The sequence below is a fragment of the Oncorhynchus tshawytscha genome, linkage group LG20, assembly GCF_018296145.1.
Source record: "Oncorhynchus tshawytscha isolate Ot180627B linkage group LG20, Otsh_v2.0, whole genome shotgun sequence".
NCBI classification, from domain to species: domain Eukaryota; kingdom Metazoa; phylum Chordata; class Actinopteri; order Salmoniformes; family Salmonidae; genus Oncorhynchus; species Oncorhynchus tshawytscha.
In genome coordinates this window covers 5,705,345-5,725,408 of record NC_056448.1, presented here as the reverse complement: position 1 = coordinate 5,725,408, position 20,064 = coordinate 5,705,345, and the positions used below count along the sequence as shown (strand labels likewise).

General features: G+C 41.5%; 1 protein-coding gene across 4 annotated transcripts in view; it reads right to left on the bottom strand.

Annotated features, from left to right (window-relative positions):
* Positions 1 to 6,184: 6,184 nt before the first annotated feature.
* LOC112219607 (zinc finger protein 462) overlaps positions 6,185 to 20,064 on the bottom strand; it is a 95,021-nt gene continuing 81,141 nt past the window's right edge. For 3 of the 4 annotated variants that reach the window (XM_024380977.2, XM_024380976.2, XM_024380975.2), the window contains 6 exons: positions 13,336 to 13,600; positions 12,407 to 12,543; positions 11,895 to 12,118; positions 10,526 to 10,775; positions 9,817 to 9,946; positions 6,185 to 9,637 (listed from right to left, as the gene is read on the bottom strand). In XM_024380977.2, coding sequence (XP_024236745.1) covers positions 9,409 to 9,637; positions 9,817 to 9,946; positions 10,526 to 10,775; positions 11,895 to 12,118; positions 12,407 to 12,543; positions 13,336 to 13,600 — 1,235 coding nt within the window. In that variant the 3' untranslated portion in view covers positions 6,185 to 9,408. Of the gene's footprint in view, positions 9,638 to 9,812; positions 9,947 to 10,525; positions 10,776 to 11,894; positions 12,119 to 12,406; positions 12,544 to 13,335; positions 13,601 to 20,064 lie in introns of those variants that run through there. The other variant, XM_024380979.2, reaches the window with a different exon arrangement.

Sequence of the window (20,064 nt, the reverse complement as noted above, 5' to 3'; positions counted from 1 at the left end):
ATGGGAAATTATGTAAAATATATCACTAGCCACTTTAAACAATGCTACCTAATATAATGTTTACATACCCTACATTATTCATCTCATATGTATACGTATATACTGTACTCTATATCATCTACTGCATCTTTATGTAATACATGTATCACTAGCCACTTTAACTATGCCACTTTGTTTACATACTCATCTCATATGTATATACTGTACTCGATACCACCTACTGCATCTTGCCTATGCCGCTCTGTACCATCACTCATTCATATATCTTTATGTACATATTCTTTATCCCCTTACACTTGTGTGTATAAGACAGTAGTTTTGGAATTGTTAGATTACTTGTTGGTTATTACTGCATTGTCGGAACTAGAAGCACAAGCATTTCGCTACACTCGCATTAACATCTGCTAACCATGTGTATGTGACAAATAAAATTGAATTTGATTTGATTAAGACCGCTGCGCCACTCGGGAGGCCTTGCCCACATCCTTTTGTATATATAGTGTATTTGTTCACCTTTTGTTAATAAATGCTTTTTCTAATTAAAGATCCTTCTAGTTAAAAATCCCCCCACCCAAATTTTACGAACAGACTCCTCCCTCCCCTCCCTAAATCTGCTGTCTCTCTGAACAGCCCATCTGATTCTAAGAGGACCCTGTCAAGTGAGTGATAATATGTTGGAACTCAATGCCCTTGGCCTGCGGCTGCTTCTCTCTCTCTCTCTCTCTCTCTCTCTCTCTCTCTCTCTCTCTCTCTCTCTCTCTCTCTCTCTCTCTCTTGCTTTCTCTCTAAGTCCCTAGCTCCACTCCTCTAATTCTGCCTGGTCCAGTCACTGGAGAGCAACACACACCAGGCATTCCTTCTACTCCTGTGGGAGAGCTCAATTCTAGCCGCCTGCCTTGACTGCTCCTCAGTCTCTCTGTCTCTAGGGGTCGTGAGTCTGCCGTTGGCCCCTCAGAAGTGGTGAGCTTCAGAGATTCCCACTCCTGATCTCACATGTCTTGAATATGTTTTTTTAAAGATTATGTTAGAACTGTGAAATAAAGTGCTTCCAAAATAGGTATTAGGAAACACTGAACTGAGAGTAAGACTGAGAGTAAGACTTTGACTTGGATGTTCTAAGACAAGAGAGATCCAACTCTAAAGGAGTAACTCACTGACAAGCTACTGTCTTTTAACACTCCAGTACAAGCATATCTTATTCTAAAATGCCTGAGGAGACATCTTTAATTTATATGATTTTTTTACATTAGCTTACATTACCCCACTGTTTCTGTATCACAAGTGTGTATCCTGTACAGGACTGGTAGTCAATCATTCCTCTGGGTTTGTGGTTTGGATCAGTTGAACTCAGTTCCCAGTTCTACAGAGTTGATGACCGAGATGTTAGTGGGTAAGTGAGAGAAGCCACCTAGCTAACAATTCTAGGGAGAGGGAACGTTTTTGTAATGTTACCTGTAATGTTCCCCTAATGTTTGAACGTCCACTTTTCTGTTAGTTAGGGGAACATTAGTCTATGTTAGCAAAATCTTTCTCAGAACCTATTTTAGCATTACAGATAGCAGATCATTCCCTTAATATCAAACAAAACTTACCCAGAACGTGGTTACCATGGTCTCAGAATATAAGATATTCATGTTCTAGACACATTTAATGAGACGTTGCAAGAACACTCCTATGTCTACTTTTCTGAGGGTTAAGAGAATATTCCATTAACGTCCCACCAGACATACACAGAACATGTCAGTTCTCAGTTCATTTGACTGTTCTCTCATCATTAAATTTGATTAACTTATTTCAGCAATTTAAGGGCTTTCTGCATCGTTGTCTATTGCTGATGAATATTAACCTGTTTTAACGATACACCTGAATGACTATAATAAATAAAAGTAGTCTTTTTTGTGTACTTTTAACAGAGCTGAGATCTACTTCGAAGTGTTTTCACCCTATTGCTTACAGCCTTACACCTATCAGATCTACAAAATGCTCCGTAAACAACAGGTGTAGACTAACAGTGAAATGCTTACTTCGCAACAATGCAGAAAAAAAATAATTATATATATATATATATATATATATATATATATATATATATATATATACATATATAACTTGGCTATATAGATGGGGTAACAGCACTGAGCTGACTTGTAATTGAGGTAGATATGTACATATAGGTAGGGATAAAGTGACTAGGCAATGGGATAGATAATAAACAGTAACAGCAACCTATGTGATAAGTCAAAAGATCTAGTGCAAAAAGAGTCAATGCAGGTTGTTCTGGGTAGCTATTGGTTAGCTATTTAACTAACTATGTAGCAGTCTTATAGCTTGGGGGTAGAAGCTGTTCAGGGTCCTGTTGTTTCCAGCCTTGGTGCATCGGTACCGCTTGCCGTGCGGTAGAAGAGAGAACACTCTGACTTGGGTGGCTGGAGTCTTTGACAATTTTTTGGGCCTTCCTCGGACACTGCCTGTTATAGAGGTCCTGGTTGACAGGGATATACTGATAAACTACCCTCTGTAGCGCCTTGCGGTCAGATGCCAAGCAGCTGCCATACCAAGCGGTGACGCAGCCAGTCAAGATGCTCTTAATGGTGCAGCTGTAGGACTTTTTGAGGATCTGAGGGCCCATGCCAAATCTTTCCAGTCTCCGAAGGGGAAAGAGGAGTTGGGGTACCCTCTTCACGACTGTGTTGATGTGTGTGGACCGTGATAGTTCCGTAGAGATGTGGACACAGAGGAACTTGAAGCTCTCGACAAGAGCCTAGGGAGGTGGGATTAGGGTTTCTTCTGGACAGGGCCTAACTATACAGGCCCAATAAGCACATGTCCTAGGGATATCCCTTATTGGGACAGTGGTTAGGGTGTCCTTCATTGATGCTGGTGGTCTAGGTTTGAGACCCGCTAGGGGATTTGCTGTACTCTCACATCCTTAGCAAAACATGTTAAAAGGGCCTGCACTTCCTAATTTGGCATTGTTATGGATTTGGTTCATTAAGAAATTCTAGCAACCATTCCAACATGAGTTGGTTTCAGGTTGTGGTTTGATATGGGTGTTTCGTGTGTGTGTTCACAAGTGGGAATAGAGAAATTATTTTGCCAATTAGCTTCAGCCGGCTGGTGTACATTGTGGCAAAGTTTGACTTTGGATAGCCTGCCTCAGGGGCTAGTTAGGGACCGTCAATAAATTACACAATGTAAATTAGACAATATTTTCATGTTGCACACCTTTTAGTTTTCTCATGAAATTCTTTCAATATATGTATATGAATTTCTACAATTTATAGTTGGTTTGAGGTTTTTAAGTCATTGAAACTTGGAGCACTTGGAATTTTAACATATTGTCCCATGTACATTGTGTAATTTATAGATGCCAGCTGTGGGCATGTGGGTAGGATTGAAGAAAACCCAACCTTAATTGATGTTGTGATGCAGTCACAACCACAAGTCTCACAAACTCTGTTTTGGATAAGACTGACTTTATGACAAAAAGGTAGAATAAATGTTTTGAACTCATATCGATGCCACATAGGCTGTTTCCAAAATTATACGTTTTTAGGGGCATTTGCTCTTTAATGTCATTATTTGTTAACAGTTACACAACACACCTATCTGATCTAATAAAATTAGTTTCTCATTGAAAGATGGGAATCCATAGGATTTCCCCTTGAGCACGAATTATGACCACATTCAATTATCAGTATTTATTAATTGTATGTAGCTGAGCATCTCAAAGAGAACACTATCGTCTTTTTTAAATCTAACACCACATATTTCATGTAGAACAAACATGTGTCAATGAGAAATTAATTGTAATTAGGTCAGATAGGTGTGTTTTAACTGTTGCCAAATAATTACATTAAGATTGCTAAAAAATGTGAGAGTAGGGTGACTCCCCTAGCAGGTCTGAAAGTCAGGCCACCAGCACCAATGACTAATGCCTGAACCACTGTCCCAATAAGGGATATACAGTACCTAGAGCATGTGCTTATTGGGCTAGTGTAGTTATAGTTCATTGACTCGGCAACAGTAACAGGGCTTGATGTGTAATGAAACCTTTTTTGTGTGTGTGTGTGTGTGTGTGTGTGTGTGTGTGGGGGGGGGCGTTTCCTTGGGACCATCAGGCGACGTCCTGACAACTGATACACAGAAATGTTTTCGCAAAGTTACTATGAAACGTTAGGTAAGAACGTTAATATCTTATATTCTGAGAACATGGCATCCAAGTTCTGTGTATGTTTTGTGGGACGTTGATGGAATATTCTCCTAACCCACGGAAAACTGGACACATTACTGTTCTTGCAGCGTTCCCATGAAACATGTCTAGAACATTCATATCTTAAAAAATCTCTCTCTAATTTTCTTCTCCCCAATCGGTAGCTACAGTCTTGTCGTTGCAACTCCGACGGACTCAGGAAAGGCGAAGGTCGAGAGCCATGCGTCCACCGAAATACGACCCAACCAAGCCGCACTGCTTCTTGAAACAATGTCCGCTTAACCCGGAAGACAGCCACACCAATGTGTCGGAGGAAACACCATACACCTGGCGATCGTGTCAGCGTGCATGCGCCCAGCCCGCCACAGAAGTCGCTAGAGTGCGATGGGACAAGGACATGCCTGTTGGCCAAACCCTCCCCTAACCCGGACGCTGGGCCAATTGTGCGCCGCCCCATGGGTCTTCAGGTCGCAGCTTGCTGCAAAAGAAGCCTGGACTCGAAACAGGATCTCTTGTGGCACAGCTAGCAACTGCTATACAGTGCCTTAGACCACTGCGTCACTCGGGAGGCCTCATATCTTAAATTGTGAGAACATGGTAACAACGTGCTGGGTAAGTTCTATTTGACATTAAGGCAATGGTCTCTCTCTTCCTTGCACCTCACAGGAACATTCTTATGCAAACATTAGTTAATTAAGGGAACATTTTCTAAAGTTGTGGGAACGTGATGTTAGCTGGGCAGGTACTGGGTGGAACATAGAATTATGGACCACTGGGATGTCTTCTCACTCCATAGCTATTTCTTGTGGACAAGCTGTTGTGACTATTATGAGCTGCTCTGGGGACTCTCTCTCCGTGGCAACCATCCAACAGGACTGCCTGTATAGAGAGAGGATGGTAAACTGAACAAGTTGTAGAGTAGAACATGTGTTGTCAACTTGGGGTAGGGACTGACATTGGCATGGTAGTTCATCTATCTAAAGGGTTCATAAAAACTCCTATGAAATCTTCATAAAAGATCTTCACTCCTATATCGATTATCACTATCAGATTGATTAGGTCACGTCAGTTTAATCTTTGACAGTGAAAGTAAACCATAGCTGTTTAAACCAGACATCCTACTAGGGAGTTCTAGCACTACCCTGCCCTAGGACAGTTCATCTCTCTGGTAGCTACAGAATGGACAGTTGTCTTTATCCTTTTTCTCTTCTCTGGCCACTTTCTCAGACCTATGGACAGATGAGGAGGGAGTCCCAGCTGTGAATATAGCCTGGCTTGGTCCGCTGGTTTCACAGTCTATCGAATGTTTGTCACATCATTTTTTTTTAAATCTGAGACTGACGGGAGAGACAAAGGATTATGCAAATAAAAATGGCACCCTATCCCCTACATAGTGCACTACTTTGGACCAGAGCCCTATGGGTCCCGGTCCAAAGTAGTGCACTATATAGGGAATAGGGTGCCATTTGGGATGGCTTCTCCTTTGAACTTTCTCTTTGTCCTCTGCCACCAAGGGATGGGTGCATCACTCCACTAACAGACGATTGAAGATGCATAAAGACATTTGATCTAACAGAAGATTGCCACCGTCTATGACAGACACATTCAAACAAGCCGCATTGTGGGACGATATTTATCCATTTCTCATTCTCTGGAATCATCCAAAAATAATAATTATTACACAAACAAATGATTAGCGACCATGAGGGATGGGATGAGTAATAAATAATACATAATGAATTAGGATAACAATTGTTTGCATAGCAGTGATTGTGAAACACTTTTGTATGGTTTCATCTTTGAGAATCTCATCCATTCTGTCCTTGAAAGCAGCATTGATGTTTGTAATCTGCTTTCTTGGAAGCTTGCTTTCGCGTCGAGCATTACAATTCATGACAGCTATTGGGAAAGGCATACTAATAGATTTGGCCTGTACAAAGAATTGTTTTTGGAGTGTCAGTAACCTGAAACAATGGTTTAGTTTAGTTTATTAGGATCCACATTAGCTACTGCTCATACAGTAGTTACTCTTCCTGGGGTCCACATAAAACATACAAATACATTACAAAGTACAGAACAGTTATAGACAAGAACAACATAAAATATTACATTCTATTCAAAATAAAAAATGATTACGCAGATTGACCTGCGATTTCTGGGAATTTGTGACAGAGACACATAAACAGCTATATCCGATTGGAAACAAAAAACAGAACGCAACTATAATCCCTGACATCAACAACAACAACAACTACAGAGTACCGTTATCTGATAACTTTATTAACAAGTTAAAAAAAGACAATGAGTTACAATATTTACAGAATATCCAGAGATAAAATGGAATACAATTGTAAACAATCATTCTAGGTAATATCACAACCCACCATCAGGAATCAGATTTTCACAGGAGAAAGGCAAGATGGAGAATCTAAGGTAGTCAAACAATGGAGAATCTAAGGTAGTCAAACAATGGAGAACAGTCTGAAGAGAAGAAGAGGAGAGAAACATCATGGAAACAAACTAAATATATACATACAAGTATCCAGTGAGTTATGACGAGCAGGGGTTCAATTGGGATGCGGGAGGAAGGGGTGAGACCAACAAAGTCCCATCACCTTAAGGTACAGTGGGACACTGAATACAGTGAGTATTTATCAGATGTCTATTCAAAATGGACAATGGAAAAGCAACCAATTTGGGATACAGAGAGACAGGACAGTTCCAACCACCTTACAAAATCCCAAATTAACCCCACTTCAAAAAAGCTTATTTCCTCAAACAAACATTTCTCTATTGGGTTCATGTTTAAAAAGCTAAGCTAGTCCTTTTAAAGGAGAGGAGGAGGAGGGGTAAAAGATTCAGCACCAAATCACCCCCATGTTGTTCTTAAAGGTACAAAATAAAAGAAGACATATTTCTTATCAAGCAGACGTTGTACAACAGCTTATTATAACGTTTTGATTTGGGAGTCTGAAAAACAGCTCACTCCACAAAGGTTTTCATGTTTTACTTGATCTATTTTTGTTTATTTCTTTAATATGAGACCAACACCTAAAAGGAAAAAGGTAAACATTTCCTTTCTGAAACACCACAGTTTCAAACACTTGACAAGTAGTTTGTTTTCTATACACAACTGCATATCACATACGTACATGCATGACTCTCGGAATGCACCCTATAGGGGACTAGGATTTTACCAGAGCCATATATACATGTATTTATGTCTCTGGGTTCCAACCCCGTTTGCAACAATGGTTCGTTACTCAGGAAAGAACATTGTAGCAAACATAGCCAGCTAAATATTTTGGTACCAAGAGCACATTTCCATTTTTGTTTTGCTTTTGCGTTTCTCCTTTGATGACTCAAAGGAGTCATATTACAGATACACTGTCAATCACTTTGTATTGGTTTGTATCGGTTCCAACCAACCAGTGTTGGAAGGAAAGCATTTATATTGACGAAGCTTGAGATAATTGCTATTCATTATTCTAATAAGGCTTTGGGGTATTTGAGCAGCAACTTCTAACATATACAATCTCTGCCTTATTTGTCAAAACAGCGTAGTCTAAAAAGCATACAGGAGACCAGACTTCAGAATCATCTTCACACACAATAATAGAATCATAGAACACAGCACTGTACACCGCAAAATGTAAGTTAAACACCTAAGTGTTGTACTTTCACATGGCTGTTCAGTCACATTTATAATCCGTTTCTCTAGCGTACTTACACGTTCTCTTATAAATGCTGTCACAATTATCTGTTGATGAGGTCAATTATCCGCTTGCATCATGCCATTTCCCCCATGTTTAATGTCAGAAAGAGAAACTTCAGTATGTACAGCATTCTCTCTATGTTCTTCTGACATTGAGGACATGCACTGTGTCACAGACTACAGTGTAGGTTTTACAACAACATCTGACGTGTTATCGATAAACAAAAATAACAAGGAAACCAATCAATGCCACAATAATAAACATTATTGATTCAACTGCTGGTTATCATGTTGTGGGGACACTTGTGTCAGTTCACTTTCAAATTTACAACTGTCAGAGGACGGACAAAAGACAATGAAAACGGTATTAAAGAGTGGAAGTGCTGGGAATGCCTAAGGCCGAAGCCATATGTATCATATTCAAGGGTACTACTGTATATAACAATTTGCTATATAAACTTTGGGGCAAAAGTCAAGTCAATATTCTAAAAATGTAACAAATCAAAGTTTGAAATATACTATAGACAAATAAGGTGCAACTATTCCTCAAGGAATTATTCTACTTGATTAATAACACAAGGCTAAAAATAAAAAGGTTAACTAATGTAAAGTTATCATCCGGGTCAAATCACAGAAACCGTTCTACTGTGTGGTTTTACAGCTAGTATGGATGGGGTGGAGAGTGACAGCTGAGAAGATCGATCTAGGATCAGGTCCCCCCTGTCCACACAATCGTATTCAGTTTGATCTAAAAGGCAAAACAGCTCTCCTACTCTGAAATGTTTTATGAATACAGGCCCAGATCATGGTGAGTCATCTCTCATACACGGCCTGTCCCTCAATATTACAACACTAGATGATGGGATTATAAGTATATTAGGATCTTGTTGGTAGCAGTGAGGTTAAAAGGGGGTCAGGGAACTGAAGGTGGTAGCTCATACAGTAGGTTATCTATATTTATAGAATCCCTCGTTTGGAACTTCCAAGGGGTCAGTATATCTACGTATATATAAAAAGAAAATTCCCCCAACATTTCTTCCCACAATTTCAAACACGTTTTTGGGAAATGTGACCCACTCTTTCTTTCTACAAAATATTGTAGTTAGTAGACATGATCTCGGACTTTAAACTGTAGAAACTGCAGATTTGACCATAATGTGTGCTTTACAGTAACATTCACTATTGGTTACCAATATATTAACATCTGTCCTACGGGACCATTGACTCATTTTAAGGTTCAGCCATTTAAAAAATGTAGGATGTAACACAACCTATAGTTTCCAATATGTAACACTTAAAATCTAACAGTACTCCAAAAGGTGACAATTCTTTTTTGTTTCCATAATTTTCTTTTCTTTCTTTAGCAGCCTATTTTTGATACCCAACCCAATATCAATATCAATCCAACCTAATGTATAGTCTCTAGCAAAGTGACAACAATGTTAGGCCCCAGTACTCTTCTCTTCCATCTTCTTATATGTCATTTTTTGGTTTCAAGCATTTCTTTGTTGTCTTCCTCATTCAGATTGTTACTACTCTGTAATAGGTCGGAGGCATATTCTTTCCCCACTTCCATGCCGTTGCTAGATAGGTCCAATCCTCTGTCCGTCATCGTCCCAATGGTCGACGAGCCAATAGAAGGCAGAGCTGAGGCTGATGCGTCTATTGCTGGGGTGGTGCTAGTGTCTGATCTGCTGTTGGTAACAGTCCTGTATTATGATGAGAAGGGGGAAAGGTCAATGTCCATTACCACAGGAGAATATTGGGGGAAGAAAGAGGAAGGGAGGAAGAGGGGTAAGGAGAGAGAGATGGGGAGGGAGGGAGAAAGTATGTGTGTGAGGCAGAAGGAGAGACGGAGGTAGGAAGAGAGAGAGAGAAAGAGACTTACATGCCGTGTCGGAGGACGTGCCGTTCCCACTCTATGCTGTTAGTGAAGCAGCGACCACAGAACTCACAGGGGAAGCGCTTCTCAGCGGAGGCAGTCACACTGCTGCTGCTGGGGGAAACTACTGGGACGTCTGGGGAACAGACAGAGATCAGCATGATGAGAGGGGCGTATGATATGACATCAGCCCAGACAGATACAGCAGAGACCCAGTCATGTCAGATTACAAGGCTGGAGTGAATCCCATTTAAATTCAGGAAGTAACTGAATTGGAATTTCAGTTTACCTCTCTGAATTGACTGCATTGAAATGGGACTGAGCCCAAACCTTTTGGTAGCAGCCAACAGAGATGCATTTGGCATTGTTAGTCATATTGTTAGTAGTAAGTAAGTAGGCTTGCATGAGCCTTGGCTTGTGCGAGCCAGAATGGCTTATAGGGAAGGAAACTATCTCCTGTTTCTGTAGCGAGAGGCAGCTTTATGTACAAGTACACCCCCTGGACAGGACCCTAGTCTATCGCAGGGCCTTACCCCCAATATATCTCCTTAATGCTGAGTTCCAAACGGAGAAGCATCAGGTCCCATTTTTACAGTATTTGGCATGGCTCGGCCAGGGATTGAACTCACAACCTTCCAATCTCAGGGCGGACACTAACCACAAGGCCACTGAGTTGTTAGTCATATCAATAATGATGATGAAGATCCTTGTTAACCTTTTGGAGCTGGCTTTTCTGCCTCTGCCTCTTCCTCTTCAATCCTCTTCTCCTCCTCCTCCTCCTTCTGCTCTAGCTCTTCATCTATACTCTCCTCCAGCTCCACTTCATCCTCCACAATCTCTTCCTCCATCGCTCCTAATCCATCCTCCTCTCTCGCCTCTTCCTCCTCGGCACTACTGTTCCTCTCCTTTATAGCATCCAGCTGATCCAGGTTGACCTGCCCCATCAACTCAAAGTTACGGATCACCTGATCAACAAAAAAAGACAAGAGGTATGATTGATTGATTAATGAATAATTGATTAATCAGTATGATCTGTGTTGCAGTGGAAGGTAAATGCCTTGAGAGTAAAAGTGCATTGAAAGTATAGGAAGTGTTACTTTATTCCCCGTGAATGGCAGTTTCTTTTTTCCCCACTACATCACTGAGTATGAAGACCCCATTGGGTATTACTGGAACTGATACAACAAATTCTGGTTGTGAACAGGTTGTAATGAAGTCATTTCAATCTGCTGCCCAATGGGACTGTCTCTGAATACACATTCTACAGGCAGTTCAAGTTGCTCATGTTTAGTGGTACTGTATATAATGCTATTATTCAACAAGAAGTATATTTTTATTTTACAATCTATGAGCACTCCACCACACACTATGATTGACAGGTATCGTGTCAGAAAGAGTTGCTGTAATTGGCCAACAATGAGCACACAGTAAGAGTAACTTCTCTCTTCCTTCCCTTTCAAAGGAGCACTGCTGTCTCCGTCTGTGCCCTTTTAAGTTTAATGTATACTTCAACCTCATGAAATGCCATGTGACCTCGCTCAGCATCTCATGCATTATCCCCATTATGGGACTAAGGGAAATGAAACCTATTATTTGTGATATGCACTCAGAATAGATAGCAGGCAGCTTCTTCCTACCAAGCATATGTGTGTGGGATTTGAATCATCTGGCATGATCTACTTTGTATGACTACAGATCCTTTTATCGGTAAGCACTTTTGATCTGCATGTCATGGAGATATCATGATACAATACTGAAATAACTCAGAACTTATTAGACACTGATGTTAAAAACACTAAAGACCAATTGAAGCCATTGTTTTACAATCAAGGTATCCAAGCCTTTTGGGTTTTCATCTCTGAGGTTAAAACAGAACTGTATACAAGTTGACGCGACCTCGTGACTGTCTCAGGGCGACATCCTTAGAAAACTGCCTGCTTTAAACAGTAAGTAGGTCATTTTGGATAATTTTCTTTTAAAGCCGACCCATCCTACCAAATGCTAGCTCTCCAGGTACTTGTATTAAAACAGCTGACTGTAGGTTTGAGCCAGGGTGCATGCTGGGACTTGTAGTTCTGACCTACCTTGTGCTCCTCTCTGAGATGTGTCTCCAGCTGGTAGCGCTGCCTGCTGTCGTAGTAGCACAGCTGGCACTGGTAGGGTTTCATCTCATTGTGCTTGGTGAGGTGCAGCTGCAGGCTCTGGTCGCTGGAGCAGGTGAAGGTACACTTGTGGCAGCGGAACTCCCCGCCGGCCAGGTGGCGAGACAGCTTGTAGCGAGACACTTCCAGGGGCACCACACGCTCCTCTGGGGTAAGGAAGGAGAGGGGGTAGAGGGGGAGAGAAAGAGATAAATATTGTGTCAACAGCATCATAGCACCTGCAACTGTGAAGTTGTAACTTAATAAGTATAGCTAATCATTTTGGTGTGCGACAATACGGCGTGATCTCAAGCACTGCAATACTAGTACAGCTTTGACATTTAGGAAGACTCAGTGAGCTCCTTCCACCTGGCACGAACAATTATTTCCTCTAAATTGTCTTAACAATATTTGAGCACATAAAACAAGTAATCACGGGTTTTGGCTTGGCTTACCCCTGTGCAGGACGATGTGGTCGATCATATTGCTCTTGTATTTGGTGTGGTAGAGACAGAGGGGACAGCGTAGGTCTTTGGGACCCTCCTCAGGAACCACAGTGTGTCCTGCTTCCACATGCATGGTGAATGTCGACCTGAGAAGAACAGAATAGATCTAGTGAGGTCGAATGGACATAAGAAAAAACAACCCACAACTCAGTTGTCAACCAACCATCATAAAAAGAAGAAAAGGAAGACATAGTGTCACACCCTGGTCTAAGTATTTTGTGTTTTTCTTCATGTATTGGGTCAGGCCAGGGTGTGGCATGGGGTTTTTGTATTGTGGTGTGTTTTGTCTTGGGGTTTTGGTGTGTATGTATTGGGATTGTAGCTAGTGGGGTTATCTAGCAAAGTCTATGGCTGTCTGGAGTGGTTCTCAATCAGAGGCAGGTGTTTATCGTTGTCTCTGATTGGGAACCATATTTAGGCAGCCATATTCTTTGAGTTTGTCGTGGGTGATTGTCCTTAGTGTCGTTGTTCCTATCGCTTTATTTATTTACACAAGTATAGGCTGTTTCGGTTTTCGTTACGTTCTTTGTTTTGTAGTGTTTTGTGTTTATTCGTGTTTCACGTTGTTCATTAAACATGGATCGCAATCTACACGCTGCATTTTGGTCCGACTATCCTTCACACCTAGAAAACCGTAACACATAGGCTCTTTCCCAATTAGTCTCTCAGTGATTTCGTACGTCCACTCCAAGATGGTCTCTTTTTCAATTTCAATCACGTCCTCTTTCCATTTTCTCAAAATGCTTTGGAGGAGAAGGTCCGAAATGAGAGACCTTGGATCCTCTCCTCCAATGCGGTTTGAGAAAATGGAAAGAGGACGTGATTGAAATTGAAAAAGAGACCATCTTATGTTGTCACAGTAACATTCATTTCCTTACTTGGAGCAGGTGAAGAAGGAGCAGTCTTTGCACTTGAACAGTTTCTTGCCTCCGTGTCGGTCTCTGTAGTGGCGTCTCAGGCTCTGCATGTATCCCGAACTGAACTCACAGAACTCACAGGTCAGGATGCCGTCCGGCCGGGTGTCAGAGCTCGCAGCCTGGGGCCGGGCGGTAGGGCTAGTGGATGTCACATGACTACGAGACGCCACCTGGTAGTGACTGAGCTGCCGCCTCACGTCCACTGTCTCATGCAGGTACCCAGCACCTGAGAGAGAGAAGTGTGTCACTGTCAATATTGACAGTTCTGTAAGTCGCTTTGGAAAAAGTGTCTGCTAAATACTAATATCATAAAATGTTGAGGTCGGAAGTTTACATACACTTAGGTTGGAGTCATTAAAACTCGTTTTTCAACCACTCCACAAATTTCTTGTTAACAAACTATAGTTTGGGCAAATCGGTTAGGATCTATTTTGTGCATGACACAAGTCATTCTACCAACAATTGTTTACAGACAGGTTATTTCACTTATTATTCACTGTATCACAATTCCACTGGGTCAGAAGTTTACATACACTAAGTTGACTGTGCCTTTAAACAGCTTGGAAAATTCCAGAAAATGATGTCATGGCTTTAGAAGCTTGTGATAGGCTGTATTTCAAGGCCTACCTTCAAACTCAGTGCCTCTTTGCTTGACATCATGGGAAAAACAAAAGAAATCAGCCAAGACCTCAGAAAAAAAATTGTAGACCTCCACAAGTCTGGTTCATTCTTGGGAGCAATTTCTACATTTCCATTAGTATTATTGTTTGTACAGATGAACCTTCAGGTGTTTGGAAATTGCTCCCAAGGATGAACCAGACTTGTGGAGGTCTACCATTTTTTTCTGAGGTCTTGGCTGATTTCTTTTGTCCCATAAACATCATGGGACCACGCAGTCGTCATACCGCTAAGGAAGGAGACGCGTTCTGTCTCCTAGAGATGAACGTACTTTGGTGCGAAAAGTGCAAATCAACCCCAGAACAACAACAAAGGACCTTGTGAAGATGCTGGAGGAAACAGGTACAAAAGTATCTAAATCCACAGTAAAATGAGTCCTATAATGACACAACCTGAAAAACCGCTCAGCAAGGAGGAAGCCACGGCTCCAAAACTGCCATAAAAAAAGTCAGACTACGGTTTGCAACTGCACATGGGGACAAAGATCGTACTTTTTGGAGAAATGTCCTCTGGTCTGATGAAACAAAAATAGAACTGTTTGACCATAATGACCATCGTTATGTTTGGAGGTAAAAGGGGGAGGCTTGCAAGCCTAAGAACACCATCCCAACCGTGAAGCACGGGGGTGGCAGCCTCATGTTGTGGGGATGCTATGTTGCAGGAGGAACTGGTGCACTTCACAATATAGATGGCGTCATGAGGGAGGAAAATTATGTGGATAATCTTCCAAATGGACAATGACCCCAAGCATACTTCCAAAGTTGTGGCAAAAAGGACAACAAAGTCAAGCTATTGGAGTGGCCATCACAAAGCCCTGACCTCAGTCCAATGGAGAATTTGTGGGCAGAACTGAAAAAGCGTATGCGAGCAAGGAGGCCTACAAAACTGACTCAGTTACACCAGCTCTGTCAGGAGGAACGGGCCAAAATTCACCCAACTTATTGTGAGAAGCTTGTGGAAGGCTACCCGAAACGTTTGACCCAAGATAAACAATTTAAAGGCAATGCTACCAAATACTAATTGAGTGTATGTAAACTTCTGACCCACTGGGAATGTGATGAAAGAAATAAAAGCTGAAATAAATAATTCTCTCAACTATTATATTGACATTTCACATTCTTAAAATAAGGTGGTGATTCTAACTGACCTAAGACCTTGGGGCGGCAGGGTAGCCTAGTGGTTAGAGCGTCGGACTAGTAACTGGAATGTTGCAAGTTCAAACCCCGGAGCTGACAAGGTGTCTCTCTGTCCTTCTGCCCCTGAACAGGCAGCTGTTCCTAGGCCATCATTGAAAATAAGAATTTGTTCTTAACTGACTTGCCTAGTTAAATAAAGGTAATAAAGGATTAAATGTCAGGAATTGTAAAAAACTAAGTTAAAACGTAGTTGACTAAGGTGTATGTAAACTTCCGACTTCAACTGTAATTACAGAGAAGGGCCGAGTGTGGACATGGTGAATGATAATCATGGAGGAAATATTACCATTAATCAGGATACCACAACTTCCTAACACCCTTCCAGAATCTGAGAAGTGTGAGGATTTACCCAAAGACCCAAATAAGTAAACATCGCTTCAGAATCAGAATGGATTTGAAGTGTGCAGGGTTTTTCTTCTGGAATTCCAGATGATCCTGGAATGGAATTCAAACCCCATCACAGCTCTACTATAACATCCCAGAACAGTGCCTGTGATTGTCACCACAACTCCCCCTCCGTTCCGTCCCATTCCCAGTGTAGTGTATAATATCAATGAGCAACCTCATCTACTTGTCCTACTTCCAGAGTACACCACATCAATAAATAAAACCAAGTACCGGTGAAAGGATGTCTGCATGTGAAAAATACTTCATTCAGCAGTGTCAAGATGAAGTGAGCGCAGAAGACAGCAGAAAGACTGATTAAAAAAAAAAAAATGCATTTCTTACTTGGGAAAGAAAACTGGGACCCGCTTGAAATGACGTTCAGCTTATAAAGGCTTCATAAGGCTTTCATAAGCACTACATAAATGTGTTAAAGCATCTGTAACTGTATGTCATGCTTTTATAACGGGTTCATAAACGTGTCATTACTGTGTGTCAAAGGTGACATAACCCTCTATGTCGATATGATATAAACATGTGCTTTATAAAGGGTGACATGTTGTGCTGAAGGATGGCACACTCTCTAAAGTGAAATCATGTTCATCACATTACACCTAATATTTGAATGAAGGCCAAAATGAAGGCCAAGTTTGATGCATTGGTCCACCACGCGTGGAAGGTCTGGTGGACCAATGCATCAAACTTGGCCTTCATTAATTAGGGTTAAGTTTAAAATCCAATTTTAAGAAGAGAAATTATGGAAATGGACAGGGTATAGCCATAATGATTACTTTGTGGCTGTGTTAAATAGTGACGACCGGCATACTCAGTAAGGTCCCTGCCATAGTGGGCGTGACCATAGAATTAAGGCCAACATTGAATGGTTGATATCTCAGGCTTAGATGTGCTGTGTGCGCAATTTCCCCAACATAAGGAAATCGCAAGTGTGTTTCTTCTGGAAACAAATCACCTGTTCTTCAGTACACAAACACACACAAAACTATATAATGAGCCATACCGTGCATTGATGGACCAAGTCAGGTCTTTGACACATTCACCCACTCTCCCGCTGAAAGATCAGCCACAACAAGTTGGCACCATTGTAACAGATTGCAATCAAGCCCTGCTCTCCAACATGGGAACAGAAGACGAATACCTGGTGCGGTAGTCTCACACACACACACACACACCACACACACTTTGCAGGTCCATCAACCCATTTAAATACCTCTCACACCCTACCTACACTAACCTGTGAATAACGAGATAACCTTCATTTAATCAGCAGAGCGTTAATAACCTATGTATTGACACTATGTAGGTGTCCTGTAATACTTTGTTTGAAGTGAGACAGCTTCGGTCATTCATAAAACATCCATAAAGATTTATCATATGACGCTTTACTTACTACACTAAACAAAAATGTAAGCGCAACGTGCAACAAATCTTTTACGGAGTTACAGCTCATATAAGGAAATCAGTCAATTGAAATGAATGGATTATGCCCTAATCTATGGATTTCATGACTGGGAATATAGATATGCATCTGTTAGTCACAGATAACTTTAAAAAAAGATAAGGGCGTGGACCAGAAAACCAGTCAGTATCTGGTGTGACCACCATTTGTCTCATGCATCGTGACACATCTCCTTCATAGAGTTGATCAGGCTGTTGATTGTGGCCTGTGAAATGTTGTCTCACTGCTCTTCAATGGCTGTGGGAAGTTGCTTGATATTGGTGGTAAGTGGAACACACGGTCGTACATGTCAATCTATTATCATGCTGAAACAAGAGGTGATGGCGGCGGATGAATGGCACGACAATGGGCCTCAGGATCTTGACACAGTACCTTTGTGAATTCAAATTTCCATCGATAAAATGCAATTGTGTTTGTTGTCCGTAGTTTATGCCTGCCCATACCATAACCCCCCCGCCAGCATGGGGCACTCTGTTCACAACGTTGACATCAGGAAATCGCTCAACCACATACCCGTACACGCTGTCTCCCATCTTCCCGATACAGTGGAAACCGGGATTCACCCATGAAGAGCACACTTCTCCAGCGTGCCAGTGGCCATCGAAGGCGAGCATTTGCACACTGAAGTCGGTCACGACGCCGAATTGCAGTCAGGTCAAGACCCTGCTGAGGACGACGAGCACACAGATGAGTTTCCCTGAAGAAGTTTCTGACAGTTTGTGTAGAAATTTGTGCAAACCTACAGTTTTATCAGCTGTCTGGGTGGCTGGTCACAGACGATCCCGCAGGTAAAGAAGCTGGATGTGGAGATCCTGGGCTGGTGTGGTTACACATGGTCTGCGGTTGTGAGGCTGGTTAGATGTACTGCCAAATTCTCTAAAACAATGTTGGAGGAGGCTTATGGTAGAGAAATTAAATTCTCTGGCAACAGCTCTGGTGGACATTCCTGCAGTCAGCATGCCAATTGCACACTCCCTAAAAGTTGAGACATCTGTGGCATTGTGTTGTGTGACAAAACTGCACAATTTAGAATGGCCTTTTATCGTCCCCATCATTGTGTTATGTGATAAAACTGCACATTTTAGAGTGGTCTTTTATTGTCGCACAAGATGTATTGATCATGCTGTTAAATCAGCTCCTTGATATGCCACAGCTGACAGGTGAATGGATTATATTGGCAAAGAAGGAATGCTCATTAACAGGGATGTAAGCAAATGTGTACACCAAATTTGAGGAAAATAAGCTTTTTGTGCTCATGGAAAATGTATGGGATCTTTTATGTCAGCTCATGAAACGTTGGACAGACACTTGTTCAGTATATCAAGTCAGACACTTTTGGTCATTCATGACACATACATAAAGGGAATTATCACTAACAAGTAACACACAATAAACATTAAAAACATGGTTAAACCATACATTTCCTTTTATTAAAAAAAAAAACAATACACATATATTAAGTTTCCAAAAGTCCAGCAACGTAATTTGATACATTTCATTCATTTGCTGTGCATGACTGCACTTTAAAGTGTCTCATCCTGTAGTCCAGCATTTTAGGGAAAGTTGAGGTCAGGTTCAATATTGGCGATGCACCCAAGAGAAAAAATGGTTGGGCCATCCTGGTTTAGAGTAATATAATGTATGCAATTTAGCAGACACTTTAATCCAAAGCGACTTGCAGTCATGTGTGCGTGCATACATTTCCATGGGCTGTCCCGGGAATAGAACCCACTATCGTGGCATTGCAATGCTCTACAAATATGCATGACAAGGTAATACATTCTTTGTGAAGCCTCAATCTATTATGATTTATAAAGCCTTTATTATGCGTTACTTAAAACACAGCTTTATGTAATATTTGACATAGTGGGTTATGTCGCATTTGACATGGGTGGTTATGCCACATTTATGAACCCTTCATAGAGCATGACATACAACTATAGATGATATGTGACACATTTACAGTGGGGCAATTTCTCCCACTTAAAAACATAAGAGAGGCCTGTAATTTTCATCATAGATACACTTTAACTATGACAGACAAAATGAGAAAAAAAATCCAGAAAATCACATTGTAGGATTTTTTATGAATTTATTTGCAAATTATGGTGGAAAATAAGTATTTGGTCAATAACAAAAGTTTACCTCAATACTTTGTTATATACCCTTTGTTGGCAATGACAGAGGTCAAATGTTTTCTGTAAGTCTTCACAAGGTTTTCACACACTGTTGCTGGTATTTTGGCCCATTCCTCCATGCAGATCTCCTCTAGAGCAGTGATGTTTTGGGGCTGTTGCTGGGCAACACGGACTTTCAACTCCCTCCAAAGATTTTCTATGGGGTTGAGATCTGGAGACTGGCTAGGCCACTCCAGGACCTTGAAATGCTTCTTACGAAGCCACTCCTTTGTTGCCCGGGCGGTGTGTTTGGGATCATTGTCATGCTGAAAGACCCAGCCACGTTTCATCTTCAATACCCTTGCTGATGGAAGGAGGCTTTCACTCAAAATCTCACGATACATGGCCCCATTCATTCTTTCCTTTACACGGATCAGTTGTCCTGGTCCCTTTGCAGAAAAACAGCCCCAAAGCATGATGTTTCCACCCCCATGCTTCACAGTATGTATGGTGTTCTTTGGATGCAACTCAGCATTCTTTGTCCTCCAAACACGACGAGTTGAGTTTTTACCAAAAAGTTCTATTTTGGTTTCATCTGACCATATGACATTATCCCAATCTTCTTCTGGATCATCCAAATGCTTCAGACGGGCCTGGACATGTACTGGCTTAAGCAGGGGGACACGTCTGGCACTGCAGGATTTGAGTCTCTGGCGGCGTAGTGTGTTACTGATGGTAGGCTTTGTTACTTTGGTCCCAGCTCTCTGCAGGTCATTCACTAGGTCCCCCCGTGTGGTTCTGGGATTTTTGCCCACCGTTCTTGTGATCATTTTGACCC